The sequence below is a fragment of the Gymnoscopelus microlampas genome (assembly GCF_963454915.1).
Source record: "Gymnoscopelus microlampas genome assembly, chromosome: 10".
NCBI classification, from domain to species: domain Eukaryota; kingdom Metazoa; phylum Chordata; class Actinopteri; order Myctophiformes; family Myctophidae; genus Gymnoscopelus; species Gymnoscopelus microlampas.
The window spans coordinates 18,106,063-18,126,062 of NC_139947.1; the positions used below are offsets into that span (position 1 = coordinate 18,106,063).

At 43.2% G+C, this 20,000-nt stretch overlaps 1 protein-coding gene across 1 annotated transcript in view; it reads right to left on the minus strand.

Moving 5' to 3' along the window:
• LOC311054112 (plexin-A1-like) overlaps positions 1 to 20,000 on the minus strand; it is a 323,060-nt gene that overhangs the window by 161,303 nt on the left and 141,757 nt on the right. Inside the window, exons 4-7 of the mRNA XM_084069992.1 lie at positions 13,657 to 13,757; positions 11,956 to 12,079; positions 10,849 to 11,002; positions 10,069 to 10,168 (exon numbers count right to left, since the gene is read on the minus strand). Coding sequence (XP_083926118.1) covers positions 10,069 to 10,168; positions 10,849 to 11,002; positions 11,956 to 12,079; positions 13,657 to 13,757 — 479 coding nt within the window. The remainder of the gene's footprint in view (positions 1 to 10,068; positions 10,169 to 10,848; positions 11,003 to 11,955; positions 12,080 to 13,656; positions 13,758 to 20,000) is intronic.

A 20,000-nucleotide genomic window follows, 5' to 3' on the forward strand; every position in this document is an offset into this window, starting at 1 on the left:
GATTATAACTCCCGCGATGTCACAACCTGTGGGCCGGGGGCCGTGAGGATGCTGTAAGCGGGCCCCCAAATAATTGTCAAGACGCTAAGATTTGAATGATAATATAACATTAATATTAGCAGCGCAGTGGAAAAGTGCCTGCCCACCACCACGGGGGGTATGGGGGGGTTCGTATCCACTGCGGTTCACAATTAGCTCGTTTTCGGGGGAGGGAAGCTGGGTGGGGGGGGGATATTTGTCACTACATGTACTGCTACGGGCAGTGGTGGGAAAAGTACTCAACTGTTTTGAGTACTTTGACTACTTAAGTAAAAGTATCAATACTGCAATGCAGAAGTACTCCGTTACAAGTAAAAGTCCGGAATTCAAAATTGACTTGAGTAAAAGTACAGAAGTATTGGTATCAAAATGTACTTAAAGTACCAAAAGTAAAAGTACTAAAATATTTGAAAATAGCAGATCTACAAGCTCAGTGACAACACACAGGAATGTGTGTGGGGAGGAATCAATATACACATACATGCACAATTATGATATTTAGACCATTTAGGTTGAACCCAAACATCTTTTTGTACGGCAGAATCATTTAATATAAGTCCATGGCCTATTTCAGTGGTTGTCAAAGTGGGGTTCTGGGGACCCCCAGGGTCCTAGAGGGATTCCAGCTAAATGGATAGTTAGGAACCAAATGGACCCTTGTCCATGACTCAGAGAGTGTCCCACACTGGGGGTCCTTTGACATTTTAAAGTTTGAGGACCCCTGGCCTTATTGTAGTCAATTTGGGGGTCTGTGACCTGAGAAAGTTTCAGACTCCCTGTGCTATCAAATAGTGAAATGAAATGGAATAATATCTTTGCTCATTTAGCAGCAGGGTATAGCGCTGCCTGAAGGCCTCATATCTCCCTTGGCCACCAGGGGATTCAGCATTGGTTGAGTGGTGGACGTTTGCTTCTCCATGCGCCAGACCCTGGTTCAAATCCAGGTGATGGACTACATTTAATGGTGCTGTAAGTCAGTGGTTCTCAGTCTGTGTGTCGGGACCCCGGGGGTCCCTACATGAATTTGGGGGGGTCCCTAGAAGACAGTGAAGTGACAAGGACTTTTCAGACCTTTTTTAATACCTCAAAAAGAAAGAAAAGAAAACTAAATCAAAAAGTAATGGACAAACTATACTATAAATACTGGTCAAACATTGGCCAAATTGTCAAGAATATAAGAAAGAGGCATAAATTGTGAAAATAGCCGATCTACAAGCGAGGCGTTGTGAGCTTGTAGATCGGCTATTTTCACAACATTTATCTGTGGAACTGAAAATGTAATGCCTCAACTCCTACAATTCCAAGTACTTATCTGGGTGGGGGGTCCCCAGTTCAAATATGATTTTGGGGTCACACACCAGCCTTCATCCATTAATGTTTACGCATTCATCAGTCACTCCATAAACGTTCATGTGATGCCAGCCCCAGGCTATCTATTTCTCATAAACGTGGTGTCAGTCATGGACCATGGGAGGACGCAGCCAGGACTCCTTAAAACAGCGGTGTGCGCGTCTCCACTTCAGCGCGCACTGCTGCTCGGGGGTTAAATTAAAACCCAAACTTATTCCAATCACGACGATGTGATTAGTGTCATTCAACAACGTAGGCCTACGGGACACAGACAACTCGTGGGCTTTTTATTATTTAATTCATGATTCAGGTTTTTGTTTAGGATATATCTTTATTCATGACTAGAATTAAAAAAGAAGATGCATATCTTTTTCTGTTTTTCCCCAGACCACATTCTTCTGACATATCGTGACACTTTATTGTTGACTGGACTTGCACTGTTACGAATGCGGTCGTATTTTTGTTTTATTTGTGTTCTTATTGGACGTGTCTATGTCAGGTATCGGGTCTGTGCTATGTATATGCAAATAGCATGTGCCATTCCTCGCGCATATGATAGGAGTGTGTGCTGTGTAGCTGTGTGTGAATCCATGGAGATGATTGGTGGGGTAACTTCACATGTGGGAGAAGTTTCTCTTCTCGGCCGTATTCCGCCTCTTCATGTGGAAAAATAGTTGGGACGAGGCTGCGCCACATTTATCAACAGTCGGACAAATCTTACGCTAGAATTGACAGGGTACACCTGCTTGATAAATCCCAAGTGGACGTGGGCATAAGCTAATTCCTGGGCTGGAATTTAAGCTGGTTTGTACGTTCCATTGATAAATGAGGGCCATTATGTCATGTGATCAAGACAAAATGACTGAATTCCGAACATTGCTGGCCCACAATAACCTACCTGACCTGGCGGAGACCTGTGCTCCAAGGAGCACTTTTTCTAGTTACTATTGGAATATAAAGCACAAAATCATATCACTTACAGCACCTTTAAAGGCTTAAATTATGAATTGTAAATAGCTGTGTGTGTTGATATTGACCAACACCATTGTCAGCAAGCGTACAACTCACTATCTCAGTGTCAAACTCAATGCATCTCCTTAGTGAGACATTTCATGGGCATTCCATCCAGACGTCTACAGTGATTTTCACTTAAACGCACAATCTCAATCCATGCCGGGAACGTAAAGGGTTAACTGCTTTATCGCTTTCCGTAAAAATGACAGAGTGAATCAGACAGGAAGAGTTTATATGCCAGATAACAGCTAGTGAGTCCACAGGCTGGACTGCAGAGTGTGGCACTGACAATCAATGCACTGATTTCCATGGGGAGGCCTGCGTGTGTGTGTGTGTGTGTGTGTGTGTGTGTGTGTGTGTGTGTGTGTGTGTGTGTGTGTGTGTGTGTGTGTGTGTGTGTGTGTGTGTGTGTGTGTGTGTGTGTGTGTGCGTGTGCGTGTGTGTGTGTGTGTGTGTGTTATGAGGGGAGTGCAATGTTAACAGTGTGGTGTTTGTTAGTACGGGGGTGAACAAGTTGCATCTCACCATTAACCTCGGAGTCTATTGATCGCTATACACACACACGCGCACACGCACACACAAAAACAACAACGTGCAAACGTGTACATACCAGAAACGACCACAAACAGATTAATGCACACAGGTGCGTGCACACACAAATGTGCGCACATGAATGCTAACCACACACATACCTGTATAGTCACAATAACACATGTACACATGTCTGGACTTACCATAGGCAAGGGTGAACGCACGCACGCACGTACACACACACACACACACACACACACACACACACACACACACACACACACACACACACACACACACACACACACACACACACACACACACACACACACACACACACACACAGCGGTAGTGATTGGTGAGAGCGGCGAGCGAGGCAGTGGAGACTCGTCATACGGGCGAGCTGTCAATAGCGCTGACAGCCTGACGGCCATGGTAACTGGCTGCTCCGCTACTGCAGCCGCGTCAATACAAATCTCACACTATTTAACAAAAGACACACAGGTCAAACACCTTCTCATCTCCTCCGGCCCTTTAATAGCAGGCAGCCCCGATCGATGGAAGCCCAACCGTTAACGTATACAAAAGGCCAATCGTTCTCAAACTTTTTCCTGCCATAAGCACACCCGAATTGATGTATGTTTTCCCGCGGAACCCCATCTGAAAATCCTTTGTGCCAGGGACCCCCAGAAGAGAAGATTTGTGTTGAGAAAATGTTATATATCGTCGGTGTCCAGCCAGGACCAGCTAACTCCATTTTCAGTTTTTTTTTTTTTTTCATAAATCAAGGCTATTGAACACCCTTTAGGTCTGTGTTAAATATCAAAACATTTGAACCAATGAAAAGTATTAAAAAGCGCCTCTGACGAAAACTCCCAACTCCATTGGATCCTCAAACTGTCCGTCAAAAACAAACAACTCCCCCCTCTCCTCTACAGCGCTGCTTTTCAACAGCATGAGTAGAGCGCGTTGCGCAGTGAACGAGGAGGAGGACCACGTAAACAAGCTCCCCGTAGTCTGTTAAAACTATGCAGTGTACCTGTTTATCAAACTTAGCACTGACGCTAATGTTATGAAAACAAGTAATTATATTTCTAAAATCTATTAAGTGTTTAATGAGGAGAGCAATGTGACAAGAAGAAAGGCGTTCATAGCATTTCTGTCGCGCTATTCTACTACCTCTTTGCAGAAGTTATTGTAATATTTAAAGTCCTGTTTATTATTGTAGGCCTATATAATAAGTGGCATGAAGCATCAGGGCATTAATTCACACGTTGTTGTGATGCATTGTGAGCTTGGAGATCCATTGTTAGCTTTTGAGAATTTGTACCCTTCAGAAACCTCTCCCTTAGCAGCGAGTGGAGCTATTGTTGTTTGGACACCTAACTCCACTTCAGCTTGATTTCTGCTCGTCTGAAACTGCTAACTCCACTTGCGCTGGGTAAAGTGTTGATTTACCCGCGATTTGGTTAAAGTGTTGATAATATAATGACACATGCAAGTATCTGACAATATATAAAGTCACTATACCAACTTTGATGAGGAAGTGTTGCTTTGTTTTAAAAATATAAGGTTTTCTTCATTTCCTGAAAAACGTATATTTTGTTTTTGCGTTTCCTGAACAATGAGCGTTTTGGAGTTAGCAGTTTCTGGCTGGACAGCAGAGATATATATATTCAAAAGTTACCCAAAAAAAAAAAGTATTTCTCCAAAAATTACAAAAATAGCAGATGTACAAGCTTGCAGCATGGGACGAAATAACGCGCTGTGAGCTTGTGGATCTGCTGTTTTTTAATAGCCAACATATGAATGGATAAAGTGGTTAAAATGATTGTGATGCTACATTAATAACTACTTTGCTGGGGACCCCGTGGAACCCCCTGTTGAATAGTTCAACACCTGATTGCTTAGAGACAAATAAGCCTGACGCCACATGTTGTTTATTAATAAGCCTTCTCTCAAATCAAAGGATATCTCCTCTCCTCTCCTCCTACACACTATTCTACAGATTTATATTTAACTTTTCATCTTAACACAATGTGTTATTATCACCATATATTTCTTAAGAATATCCTTGTGTTATGATTACATAATGCACCCTAAAGTGAAATTCCTTGTACGTGCAAAAAAACCCAGTCTTATTAAGACTGGCAGGTAGAACAAGATCAGTCATATTATTACTTCTGTTCGTGCCGAGGGTCCACAGGTAATAAACCACTGGCCCCCGATCGGCAGTTTAATAAAGGACACGGCTCCAACAGAAAAAACCCAGACACAAAGCAAAACGCAGTTAAATCATAAGAGTTCGTTTAACCTAGAGTGCACAAATGTAACCAAACGGACCCATAAGAGTGAGACAAGTTTAACCATTCAAACACTATGTAGGCTCCTTCACTCATTCATTCATTGATTGTTTTGGAACTGCTGCTAATTGACAATAACCTATATTTGTCCTCACCGTATATTTGTATTATATTCGTATTTCTTCTCTTGCTTTAAAGGCAGACTAGGTAGCGTTTCACATCTGTGTATGTACACACCCCCCCCCCCCCCCCCCCCCTCTCTGACAGGTATCAGAGTCATTGCTGTCTTTGATGAATTTATTGATTAGAGAGAGCACTAACGAGTTTGACACTTTCATGGACCTAACAATCAACTCAGTGCACAACCCCTTTGAAGTTCAAAGGGATCAATTAAGAGCTCCGGCCTCTCCCCGCCTCTCCCCCCACAGACTTTTCAGTCCCTGCAAAGGGATGAATGTTAACATAAACAGTGGAACAAAACCAAAATACTGCCAGAGGGATGTCTTTCTGCAGGAAAACACACCAGCATAATTATATAGTGGCTGATAGAGGGGGAAAAAAGCAAAATAAACATATATATATATTTAAATATAGGCTCTAAGTTACCTAGTCTGCATTTAATATTATTAGAAATAATATGACTATTTAGAATGTTAGCACAATTATTCCCAACAACATTTCGCTGCTTGTACTTGTATAAGTTAGTGACAAATAAAACATTATTTATTCGTGATTCTATGTACTTTTTGTTCTTTTCTTCACATCAACATTTAACTTCTATTGTACTTGTAACAGAGTATTTTTATATTGTGGTATTGCTACTTTAACTTATCTGAGCACCAACCACTGGGTAGCAAACCTACCGCCCCGACAATAAGTGCCTTTTCCCCTGGGGGGCCGCGGCGCCTCTCCCCCCTTGCGGTTTCTCTTTTCCTCCTGCATAGATTTCAGGACCTTTCATATTATAATGGCCATGGGTTGCCCGCGGCTCGGGCGCTAACCTTTCAGCTGTGTGGGACGCCATTATCCCCGACACAATGGGCTACAATCTCTCTCCCTACGCTCTCAACGTTCCCTCCTTATATCTCTCTATCGCTGTCACTGTTTCTCTCAAGGTTTCAATCGCTCTTCTACTATTCAATACTCATTCTCCCCATCACACACACACACACACACACACACACACACACACACACACACACACACACACACACACACACACACACACACACACACACACACACACACACACACACACACACACACACACACACACACACACACACACACACGCACACACAGAGTGTTCCGTTCTTTAAAGATGAATCACCCCCCCATGCTCAATTACACTATTCCCAAGCCTCTTTTTTAATGCTAATTTATAATATTGTAACAGGCGTATGCAAATAGCTGGCAGGGCATTTCGCCTTGCCAAGTCTGCGCCTTTTTGCTTGTGCGTTGCCTTCTGCTCTGCGCGTGTGTGCGTGTGCGTGTGCGTGTGCGTGTGTGTGTGTGTGTGTGTGTGTGTGTGTGTTTGCCTATGGCCCTATCTGCAAACGTCTCCGCGTATACGTGCACTGTGTGTGTGTGTGTGTGTGTGTGTGTGTGTGTGTGTGTGTGTGTGTGTGTGTGTGTGTGTGTGTGTGTGTGTGTGTGTGTGTGTGTGTGTGTGTGTGTGTGCGCGCGCGCTGCCGTTATCTACTCATCATTCCCTCCTCGGAGGAAAGATCCTTATTGGATGCCCGAGACTGAAAGGTCAAGGGTCAGACAGTGTATGTGTTTGGAGGGTGGGGGTCGGGTCAGGGGGCCGGGGTGCTACAGACGTTGGCTTCATGATGGTACAGTACACGAAATGCAGCCAAGTAGTGAACGCCACGGTATATGTTATAACTTTACATCAGTGCATGGGACAGAAGCATGGCTGTTTACACAGCAGTAGCGAGACAGCAGGCGTGACACGTGCGCACACGCACATGCACACACGCACAGACACACGCACACACACACGCACACGCGCGAGTCCAAGGCCATTGAGAAGGAGGCCCTGAGGTTTTGTTTGATAAGCATCTTGAGGTGAGTGGTCTCTGTGAGGCCTCTATGTTCTGTCCAGGTCCTAATTAACAGCACATCACTATGGAGATGTATGCACTGAACAACATGACGCATACTGTACATGATAAACATGAAGAGAGAGAGAGGGAGAGGAAGTGATGGAAAGTAACTAAGTACATTTACTTAAGTAAAATGTTGAGGTATTTGTACTTTACTTGAGTATTTCCGATTTCTAATACTTTTACTTCTATTCCACTATACATCTCGGATCCAACTATTGTACTTTTGCTCCACTACAATTATTTGAAAACCTTAGTTACTATAGCTATGTAGATTTTGATTATTATTACAAAATATACATTAACCACTTCAGCCCTATACATTTCAGCCATTTGAAAATAGCAGATCTATCTATTTTCAGGAGATTTGTATACATTTGAAAACTTGAAATGGGACATTCTGCAGAATGAGCACTTTTACTTTTGGTACTTAAAGTATATTTTGATGCCAATACTTGCAAACAGTATTTCTACATTGCAGTATTGATACTTTTACTTAAGTATAACATTTGAGTACTTTTTTCCACCACTATGCGTGAGGAAGCATGTAAAGACGGACAGACAGACAGACCGACAGACAGACAGACAGACAGACAGACAGACAGATACATCTAATTCAATCTCTAATTCCCAACCATTATAACCAACAAACGATCCATTCCATCTCAGTGTGGGAGACCTCGTCCATTTTCCCCCAAAGAAAGGCGGCATAGAGTAGAATAATAAGAATGCCAGGCGTGACGCTCCAGTGCCCTTAAAACCGGGTGTGACAAAGAAGGGATTTGATCTATCATTTCAATTAAAGCAAATCGGCCGCTCCGTGGCTTTAACATGTCATTAACTAATGGGTTGGTTAATAGCACGCGTCTGGTGAACAATAAATTGGCTCAGTGGACCATGTGTCTCTTCAATTGGGACGTGATTCATTTGTACGCCGACGACGTCGCAATGTCTTCCCCACCAGGCCACCGCCGTTCCTTTAGCCCATTCAGACCCGAGAACGCATCTGTGTCCTTTTAAGATTTCTTTGGGCTATTCAAAAATAGCAGATCTACAAGCTCATAGCGCGGCACCGAGTGCCGCGCTATGAGCTTGTGGATCTGCTATTTTTTGAAAAATCGTGAAAATATGTACAAATCTTTGATTTTTTTTTTTCCTGTAGCGCACATTTTTAACTCTGTTACAACTTCTGGGGGGGGTCCCTGGAACAAAATATTTTGAGATGGGGGTCCGTGGCCAAATACATTACCATTTTGGGTGGTCCTTGACATGAAAAAGTTTGAGAACCACTGATTATAGCAAAAAAAAAGTTTTTTTAAACTAGGATTTAGAAGACATTTGTAGAATCCCCCCAGAAGCAAAGATTTTAGTTAAAAATGTTTGCTTTAAAATATATATATACATATTCAAAGATTTGCTAACATTTCCATGATTAAAAAAAAAAAAAGCAGATCTACAAGCTCATAGCGCGGCACTCGGTGCTGCGCTATGAGCTTGTAGATCTGCTATTTTTGAAAAGCCGAAGAAATCTAAAAAAGACACTGATTCTTTCCCGGTCTTAATGGGTAAAGCCGTGGATCAGGTTGCTCTCGTTTGCACCTTTAAATGTGTATAATCGAAGTGTTGTACAAAACATAATGTTAAACTCATTAACAGGATCACGTAAAAGCTGAACCTATTGCCCAACCAAAGCAGCTCAGAATAATTGCTGTCATGATTTAGTTTTCTTTCCAATGGGATGCTTTAAACGTGTAACTTTTTAACTTTAAAATTAAGTATTTAATGAGATGCAGTGATAGATCTAATGGAATGTACTTCAACGTTTTTAACATAACGATGCGGTTGCATATGAGTTGGACCATTATACATCCAGAATAGTTAGCATTGTTTCTCATTCAAATGTAAACGTTATATCAATTCCCAATTCACCTCGTACTATACAGGTAGTTCTTTGTCGGTGCTGCCTCCCAGAATTGTACTGAAGTTACTTATGCTCTCTTGGCACAGACTGATTAGCTGTAGGTGTACCATGTCTCATTTACAGATTAGAAAAAAAGTGCATTGTTTTTCAAAGGGGACATCTCTCATTTTGGATGCATTCTGTTTGCATGCACACAATGGCTCCGTTCACAAAAACACTAATAAACAGCTTAAATCTGGAAATACATACATATACCAATGGTCAATGAAGTTGACAGGGCACTGTGTCAAGCACCCGGAACTAGTGGCAAGAACACTGACACTGTGGGAGCCAACCCAGGGCAAAGCCAGGAAAGGCAAGAAGCGCACCACCTACGTACATTAGCTAACAACACTGTAGAGCTCAAGACCCTGATGCTAGATAGGAGAGTGTGGAGGGCAGCGATTCAGGAGTCCTGAGTCGGTGTTGGCTAGCTAGACCGCACTCTCGCATCGCAATTGGTCAACCCACTGAGGAGAAAACGCGGATCCAGACAGATAGAGGTTTCTTCATTTTATAGCAGTATTTATAGCAGATCTACAAGCTCACATGGGTTTTTCATTTTATTTTTCATGACGTACCTCCCCCTTCAGGGGTGGATTTCATTAGAATTGAAACGTAAACATAAAACCATCACAGAACCTCATCGGTTCAGTAAAGTCTCAGGTTATGGATGGTTCTTGGTTTCCCTTCTGGGCGAAAAGAGTAAAAAAAAAAGAGTCCATGTCCGCATGGGACAGAGAGAGAGAGGTCAACTTACGAGTGGTGGACGCTGCAGTTGTAGAAGACAAAGTCCACACTGGCAAACTTCTTCCCCGTCTCCCTCGTCTTCAGGTAGAGTTTAATCACACGCTTGTCGCCTGCAGCGGAGACACACACCGTTTAACCATCATTATGACATCATCGACATGACATCATCGACATGACATCGTCAACATGACATCAGAGAGCAACAGGCCAGCCGCGCCCGTTATTAGAGCCCGACTTGTTTTGTCATAATCATCGTCGCTGTCATACAAAGGGTGGAAACCTTGTATGTACCAGACCGTTACTTTTCAGGTTATTATTTAGTCACAAGCAGTGGTGTAAAGTAACTAAGATATATGTACTCAGGCACTGTACTTTTTTAGGTACTTTTACTTAACTGGAGTGTTTCCAATTGCCAATACTTTTACTTCTACTCCACTACATCTCAGAGGCACATATTGTACTTTTACTCCACTACAATGGTTTGGAAAATGTAGTTACTAGTTACTTTGTAGATTTAGTGGCACTGTGTGACGTGTTGGGAGCTTGTAGAGACACAAGATTTCTGCCCGGCGACAGCAATGATAATATGTTTTAACAAGCTGTAATCACTGCGGACATTCTGGCCGGCAGTTTAATAGCCTAGCGTGACCTCCGCACTGGAAGTGTCTTAACTGCAACATCATCACAGGACGGATCGATTGGTGAGGAGACAATCCTTTATTGACCTGAGAGGATTATGGCGGAGACAACAGGCCCTGTGGGAGGACGAGGAGGGGACAGAGACACTCACCTTGGTCCCTGGTGATGGGGGCCACGTCCCTGGTGGCGGGCGACAGACAGTAGATGCGTCCGCCGTAGATGCGTCCCTCCGTCTCCACAAAGTCGTCGAAGGCGCAGTCGACCCCCGCCGACAGACTGGGCACGTTCTGGGCCTGTAGGACCAGCTGATGGGCGAGACAGAGAGAGAGAGAGAGAGAGAGAGAGAGAGAGAGACAGAGAGAGAGAGAGAGAGACAGAGAGAGACAGAGAGAGACAGAGAGAGAGACAGAGAGAGAGAGAGAGAGAGAGAGAGAGAGAGAGAGAGAGAGAGAGAGAGAGAGAGAGAGAGAGAGAGACAGAGAGAGAGACAGACAGAGACAGAGACAGAGACAGAGAGAGAGAGAGAGAGAGACAGACAGACGGACAGACATACAGGCAGACAGACAGACGGACGGACAGACGGAGGGAGAGACAGAGAGACAGACGGACAGACAGACAGACAGACAGACAGACAGACAGACAGACAGACAGACATACAGACAGACAGACAGACAGACAGACAGACAGACAGACAGGTCTGATTAGGATATGGTACATTTTTATGGATATTGATTGCATTGTAGAGACTGCTTAATGATCCGGGGTCTTTATCGATATTACCACTATCGATACTTTCCTATTGTTTGGTGGGAAGACCAGACGACAATAAATTCTTAACAGAAGTGTAATTGCTTTATTGCTTAACTGTGAGTCTGTGACTGTGTGATCTCTGAACAGAATTCATTTACCTAGCCTTCAATAAACACACCATTTATATTATTATTTATTTAGGGAATAGTAAAACAATGGTATAAGGTTAAAAGACCGACACATTTTCCAACAATAAAGACAAGAAATATTTTACACACAACAAAAAAAGAAAGTTCTGCAGTTGGCAAATGTTAAATAAGATAGTACTGTATATTGGGATTACTATCACACACACACATTCTTCATGATAGGTACTTTTACTATTGGTACTTTACGTATATTTTGATGCCAATACTTTTCCTCGAGCACATTTTGTATTCTGGACTTTTACTTGTAACAGAGTATATTTCTACATTGCAGTATTGATACTTTTATTTAAGTACTGTACCTGGACTTGTGACATGGTGACAGACACGTTGTCGGGCTGGACGCTGAGTCTGACACACTGCTCCGCCCTGGTGGTGAAACGCTGAGCCTCCTCCGCACGCTCACACCGATCCCTCCTGGAACAACTGCACACACACACACACACACACGCGCATTTTCATAAATAAAAACAAATAAAAACTAGCAAATCCGCTCTCGAAACAAATTAAAACTAACTGAATTAGAAAAAAACTATTCAAAACGAACCAAAACCTTGACACACACACACAATGTTATGACCAAGTCCTAATGTGCACTTCAGGAATCAGCGCTACTGTGAGTAGAGCTCCTTTTCATACTGTTTCACAAACAATTAACACAACACGTAACATTATGATGTTTCAGTAATATTGTTCCTGCTAATTCTACATACTGCCAACCGGGTGAAGAAGTCACAGACTGAGGCTTTAACCTTTGCTTTTATACAAAATGCGTGAAATATCCGAGACTATTAAGATTTTATGGAAAAGGCTTCTCAACATATTGCTAGTTTGACCACTACAAAATGCTTAAAATAATAACTGAAAACAGCCTATCTACTAGCTCTCAATGCGTCGCAGACGCATTGAGAGCTTGTAGAATGGCTGTTTTTGCTGCGCAAAATGCTTCCATAGAAGACACGCTGGCTTCTATGGAATCCATAGGACTGAAATCACTCAGTCATGGCGACTGAGAACTTTAATCGGTGTGTTTTCAGCCCATCTGTCTGTCTGTCTGTCTGTCTGTTAGCAGGATATCTGGAGTAATTATGAAGGGATTTGCACCAGCCTGGGTGGAAAGATTGGTCCTGGGCCAAGGAAGAACTGATTAACACTTCACACCAGTTCGCTTATTGTCAGCTCTCTGATTGGTCCCTGACCGACCAACCAACCAGCAGGGCAGCAGCGGCTGTTTATAACGAGTTTGCAAAACATGAAAAAAATAGCTAAAAACTAAAACATTATACTTTTTAACTGAGACCTAGTTTAAAATGAGAATTGAATACATTAAATATCAATACGAGGCAACCATAGGCAACAAATTAAATAGTAGTAGGTGGAGAGAGAGGATTTTTAAAGATTTACTTTTGGGCTTTCATATGCCTTTATTGATAGGATAGTTGGCTGACAGGAAATGGGGAGAGAGATGGGGAGTGAGCCGTCGGGATCGGGACTCGAACCCGCAACGCACTGTCAGGCTACTTTGGAGCCTAGGTGCCCGGACCGTTACGCCAGCGGTCCGGGACAGCAACAGCAACCAATGGGCGTGCAAAAGGTGCGGGACCACGGGCGGGACTTGACAAGAGGTGAATTGGCAAAATGGGGGACATGACAGTGGGTGTGGCCCCTCACAAATCATTTTGAACCTCGGTTTCTATAGTCTAATAAGGTGATTTTTCCCTTAAAAGAAACGCTTGGAGGCAGCCGCCACGTCACATCAAACGTTGCACACTGCACGATTTCTGCCTGACAGACCTGAGTCAGGGAAATAAGGAACCTTATGCAACATACGTGTTGAGAGTGCAACATCTAGTGGCTGAATGCTGTCTAACTTTAACTCTGAGAACGAATGGATCCAAATGGTCCATTTGGACATACTCGGAGTTCAAGTAAACTAATACTGAAGATTTTTTACTGTGCATGAAAAATAACATGTACAAATGCATGTGACGTATTTGACTTACATGTTGTGCAGGACACACCAGCCACAGTGAGGGTCTCCGGAGCCCAGACAGGAGTTACAGGACCTATATTGTTCACATGTCTCCACTGGCACACGAGTCACCTGCGGAGAAAACACACAAGGTGACCGTTACAAACATCCACAAGTCGGTCGTTTTGCTGACGATGCTCTCACCCTGATACATTGTGAGTGAGCAGGGAGGGCGTCATGCAAAAGAACACTCTTTGAGTGTCCTTGAGTGCTTAACCCATTAAGACCCGGAACGCATCTGTGTCACTTTTTGATTTGAGCCAAAACGCATTATTTTACACTTTGGCTATTCAAAAATAGCAGATATACAAGCTCATAGCGCGGCACCGAGTGCCGCGCTACGAGCTTGTAGATCTGCTATTTTTGAAAATTCGTGAAAATGTGTGCAAATCTTTGAATATATATATTTTTTAACCTAAAATGTTTAACTCAAATCTGTGCTTCTGGGGGTCCCTGGAACAAAATATTTTGAGATGGGGGTCCACGGCCAAATACATATAATTTTGGGGGTCCTTGACATGAAAAAGATTAAGGGCCACTATAGAAACATACGTTTTTCAGAATACTGTTGGGATTTCGGAGACACGTAGAATCGGCTTCAAGTCTTAAAGTTTTATGTCCGTTGTCTCCCTCTTCTGACAGAGAGAGTCAAATTGCAATGATGTCCGAACTACAATGAAGATGGCGGACCTAGAGTCCAATCCAGTGTGTTGTCAGCTTCAAATAACTTTATTGACATGGCCAACCAGTAGGTGTCCTACCTGACACCAGGGCCCACTTTTGTAGAGTTTTGAAAGTTTTTTTTCATTGAATTGAATCCTGGGTTTATAGCTTTAAAGTACTACAGTACAGGGCACATACAATGTAACAACTCTTTATAGAAGAACACGCTGCCCAGGGCATGGAAGCTAACCTATGACATTTAAAAGCTAACCACAATCAAAGGTCAGCACAAACTGCCTGAAACCCACAGGCTTGCGAACAGAACTGCTAACAATGCTAACGAGGCACTGTGGACGAATTCACAAACAAAAAAATACAACCTTTTAACTTTTAACCCACACCGGTAAAGTGTTTGTCGAAGGAAATGCAGACCTAGGATGTTAGTCTGCGTTAAGCTAGCTCTCAGTAACATTAAATGGTACTTGTTGTAAAACTTTTAGACATTCTGAAGTGCATTTATTATTCATACAACATTGATACATTCAGTCATTTGGTTGGAGACTCTTTGACCCTGGTATTATGGTACAGAAACCTACTGCTTGACTATAGTTGTACTGGCTGAAGCTTATTAGCACTATCTCCCACACAAGTGACCCGGGTTAAAATCTTATGTAATATATAAAAGTTATATTGAATTGCAGCTTAAATTGTCGTCAACTGAACATTTGACTGTACTGTATATGCTGCACTAGAATAAACTGGAGATGTGTGTTTTTCACACACACACACACACACACACACACACACACACGCACGCACACGCACACGCACACGCACACGCACACGCACACGCACACACACACACACACACACACACACTCCCGAGTACTGTATCTACCATCTGTGTGCCCGTGCAGTTGGTACTGAATATTAACAGGGGATCAAACCCTACTTCTCTAAACTGCATCAGAGCCAATAACAGCACACAGCAAAACATCCACTCATACAAGGCTAGTGTGCAAGCTCAGAATCAAAGTAAAACTCTGTATTTTAATGTGTTGATGAGATAAGCTATAGATAGTATAATTTAAAGAACCCTAGCGTCCCTATTCTGGGGGTGAACATTTGGGGAAAAAAATTGCAGATCTACACGCTCAGTGGATCTGCTGTTCACCTCAGAATAGAGTTCATCTGGTTAAGTGAAAAATCTAAACAAGAACGGAATAAGTCTTCCACCACTGTCTAAGTATGAGACAAAAAGAAAAATAACTGCGCAAACCCCAAAGTGTGATGTTTTTTTAAGGGGACTTTCCCAGAGATAAGTGTATTTTCATGGGACATATCCAGGTTTATACACAAGCCTGCTGCATTTCCATTCTGCCATCTGTCTGTTTTAAGGTGTGAGTGTATGTCTGTCTGTCCCTCCCTCCCTCCCTCCTGGCTGTTAGGCATGTCTGTCTCTATGGTTTGCAGCTGACAGACAGACACCCCAGCAGACCACGATATCCGCCACGGGCACACACACACACACACACACACACACACACACACACACTAACACACACACACACACACACACACACACACACACACACACACAGCCTGCCATATGCGGCGTGGTAGCGATGCTAGTTTGTGTGTAAGAGAGAGAGAGAGTGAGAGAGGTCATGACAACATTTCCAGGAGAGCTGTTGTTGTGTTCCTGCATGGCTCTAACCACTTGTAACTCCAGTCACACACACACACACACACACACACACACACACACACACACACACACACACACACACACACACACACACACACACACACACACACACACACACAGCTTCTCTAGTGAGATGTACTGTAGTATCAGTAGCATTGCAGGGACACGGTTCATTCCAGGTGATACTCAAGGCGTTGGTATGGGCAGCGCATGCAGTACTACCATAACACACATACATACACGGTACACAGCAGTATATACACACAGTACATACGCAAGTGTCCATTTATAGGTGCTGTACATGTTTGTTTGTTTGTTTGTTTGTTGGAAGGGGGCGATAAGTGTTAAAATAAGTGTTATTTGACCTGTTTTTATTAGGGTTGGGATCCGGAACCGGAGGAACGGGATCCAACACTGTGGAACCGGAATGGGTTCCATCACATTTTGGAACCATTTTCCGGAACAGTTTTTATCACACTGTCAGAGCTGGTATGTGGACGTTCACATCTGCTATATACAATTACTATGCCAGTGGTTCTCAAACTTTTCAAGGACCACCACCATAACTCTGAGAGTTTACGGGGTCCACTTGGTTCCATTTGTACAGTCTCAAGAGTTACAGACCTGTAAGGGGTCCATTTGGAACCAGAAACAGAAACGAGCACACTCAGTCCGTACAAAACACTCAGTCCGTACAAATTTGTACACTCTCTGAGTTACAAACGGATAAAGTGCTGATCAGATAACTGTGCACACATGAAATACAATATCAGAAGGACTATATGACATTTCCATGACTGATAATATTACGATCTCCTAATACATGATCAGCATCTAAATGCTCGACGCCGCGTCAAACCGCTGCGGTGTAGCGTTGACCCAGTGTTGGTTCACGACTCAGCAGGAAAAGCTACCGGTATTTCATGCACAGCGCTCATATTTCCGCTGAGTCGCAACACTTGTTTTGAACGTTGACCGAGTTTAACGCTGACTGCTATTCTGTCCGTCCGTCCGTCCGTCCATCCATCTTCTATCGCTTATCCAGAGTGGAGTCGTGGAGGTAACAGCTCCAGCAGAGAATCACAGATTTCCCTTTCCGGTCTACATTAGCCAACTCTGCCCCGTGGTCTCTTCCAAGGTGGCTGGAAAACCTCCCTAGGGAGACGCCCAGGAGGCATCCTTAGATGCCCGAACCACCTCAACCAGCTCCTTTCCACGTAAAGGAGCAGCGGCTCTACTCCGAGTCTCTCTTGGATGACTGAGCAACTCACCCGATCCCTAAGGGAGATGGCAGCGCTTGTATCCGCAGTCTTGTTCTCAGTGGTGTAAAGTAACTAAGTACATTTACTCAAGTACTGTACTTAACACATCGATTGCCAAGATCGCATTGATGCGTTCTTTCAAGTCCATCGCTTGCGTGCCGCAATTCAAAAGATCGCATATATGCGTTATTTTGAATTTTCATTGTTTAATCTGTGATCGCGCAGCTCTGTTTATTTTTCATCATCACTTTCGTTTTCCACTTACGTCACACTCACCCGGAGCCGGATATAGGCCAGAATAGGGAAAAACACGTTTTTTCACACGGTATAAAAGAAGAATGGAGGGCTCCACTTCTATTTTCTTTAGTCTGGGTGACTAACAGTCATCGTCGTCGTGTGTCACATCGTTTTAAGGCCGATCAGGGGATCAGGGATTGTCGAAAACGTCACATCCGGTTTATGACCGGATGTGACGTGAGCCTGTTTGGGAGGGGGCGAGCAAGGTGTTCAATGTGTCGATTTGCTGTCGTATGTGTTTAAAACCGCAATCAGACAATTTATTTGAATGAAAAATTACACCAAAAAAACACACAAATCGCTGGCACAGGGGTGAGTACATTATGAATAAACTCTGGCAGTCAATGTGTTAACACATTGGGTGCCAAAACCGGGAATTCCCGGTTTTTAATTTTTAGCGCTTAGGTGGCAAAACCGGGAATCTCCGTGAAATCAATATTCGTCAATCGTTTTTTTCCGCAAGGGGGGGGGGGGGGGGGCTAGCGCAGCTCTGGAATCACCCACGGTGACTCTGAGAAGGAAGGGACAGATGGATCACCGCGCCAAAAAAAAATGGCTCCCGTCCGCTCCCATTCTATCTCCATGCAAAAGAAAAATCCATATTTCCTTAACTTTTTACAGTGGGGAAAACGAGTCGTTTTCGATCCGAGATCACTCCGCCATGGTGACTCGTGTGAGAGATGTTATTGTTCTAGGCGTTAGCCAGGACCATCCACCATCGTGCACGCATATTGTTTACAATCGGGTGCTCGTCGTGGAGTCTGCAGCTGCAAACAGCGTAGCGTTACAAACGGTGAGATCTCTGGCACTCAACGTCACTTTTTTAATAAAACTCTGGCACCGAATGTGTTAAGAACAATTTTGAGGTACTTTAACTTTACTGGAGTATTTCCAATGTTGCATACAGGAGGGTCCCTGGCACAGAACATTTTCAGATGGGGGTCCGCAGCCATGCATTTGGGAGTGATTGTATGCAAGGATGTCTTGCCTGTGTATTTTTCAGTTTCTGGGTTATTGGCTATACTATAGGAATCATCAGCTGAGGAAGTCCTTAAATGTGACTTGTAAATAAAACAACGCTGTGTGCACAAGCTGGCACGTTGACAAATTGTTAATTAAGTACTGCAGATGGTTGCGAGCAACTTGTAAACAAAAAGCTCTCTCCTTTATTAAGACAAAAGGAAAACAATTACGGGTGCTTTTTTCGTAATCAAATGTTTAATATCGGTCGGAAGATGTCATCTGCAGCTGCACTGAGGAAAATGACAAAATAAATCATACACATGGCACAAGTCTCCTCAAAGCGTGGACAAATGGCTTTTAGAGATGTCTGTCTGTCTGTCTGTCTGTCTGTGTCTGTCTGTATATCTATCTATCGCAGTAACCCACTGCAACAAGGCACTGACAGTAGAGCAATTGTATTGTCAAAATGATTTTACTTTATCCACAATAAAGTAAAATCCTATGCAGTATTTGTGCTGGCGCTGTGTCCTAAATATGAACGATGGCTATGTTTTCCAATTTATTAAGGCCCGACCATGGCTAGTATCCAGAAAAGGGGGCTCTTTATATTCTGCTAGTCAATGCAGCCCAAAACCCACCATCTGGACAGTAGCGAGCAGAGAGAGTTTCTTTTGTAGATTTGTCCTTTTTTTGTTGTGAAAACCGCTAATGTGGTGCTGAATTATTCAGCCTCACAAAGCAGCCAAAACATCCCTTAGCAGGTTTAGAAGCTGAACGTTGTTCTAAAATGTGTGTATCTTTTACACAGTAAAATCCTTAGTTAATTTATCCAATTTGTAACTCTGAGAGTGTACACGTGTAACCAAATGGACCCTTATGGGTCCATTTTGGTCGTATTTGTCACTGCACTACTCCTATACGGGCTGGGGGCGGCACCTGTCAGCAGGGAGTGTTGGGAGGGAGGAGTAGGAGGGAGGCTCTACGTCCTCTCGGTGGGGGCTCCTCACTGGCAGGTGAGCCAGTAGGATGCAACAGCAGTGACAACACAGACATGTGTGTGGGGACGAATTAATTGATTTTATTAGATTTGAGCTACAAAGCATTATTTTACACTTTGGCTATTCAAAAATCGAGAATATTTGTGCAAATCTTTGCATATATATATTTTTAAAGCGAACATTTGTAACTCAAATCTTTGCTTGTGGGGGTCCCTGGAACAAAATGTTTTGAGTTGGGGGTCCGCGGCCAAATACATATAATTTTGGGGTCCTTGAAGTGAAAAAGACATGTGTGTGGGAATGAATTAATTGGCATAATAACTAAACTGGGGAGTAAAAAAGGGGGTGAAAAGCAATAAACAAACCAGTAAGGATTATTATAATTGTTGTCATATGTTGTTGTGACACAGTACTTTGAGGACCT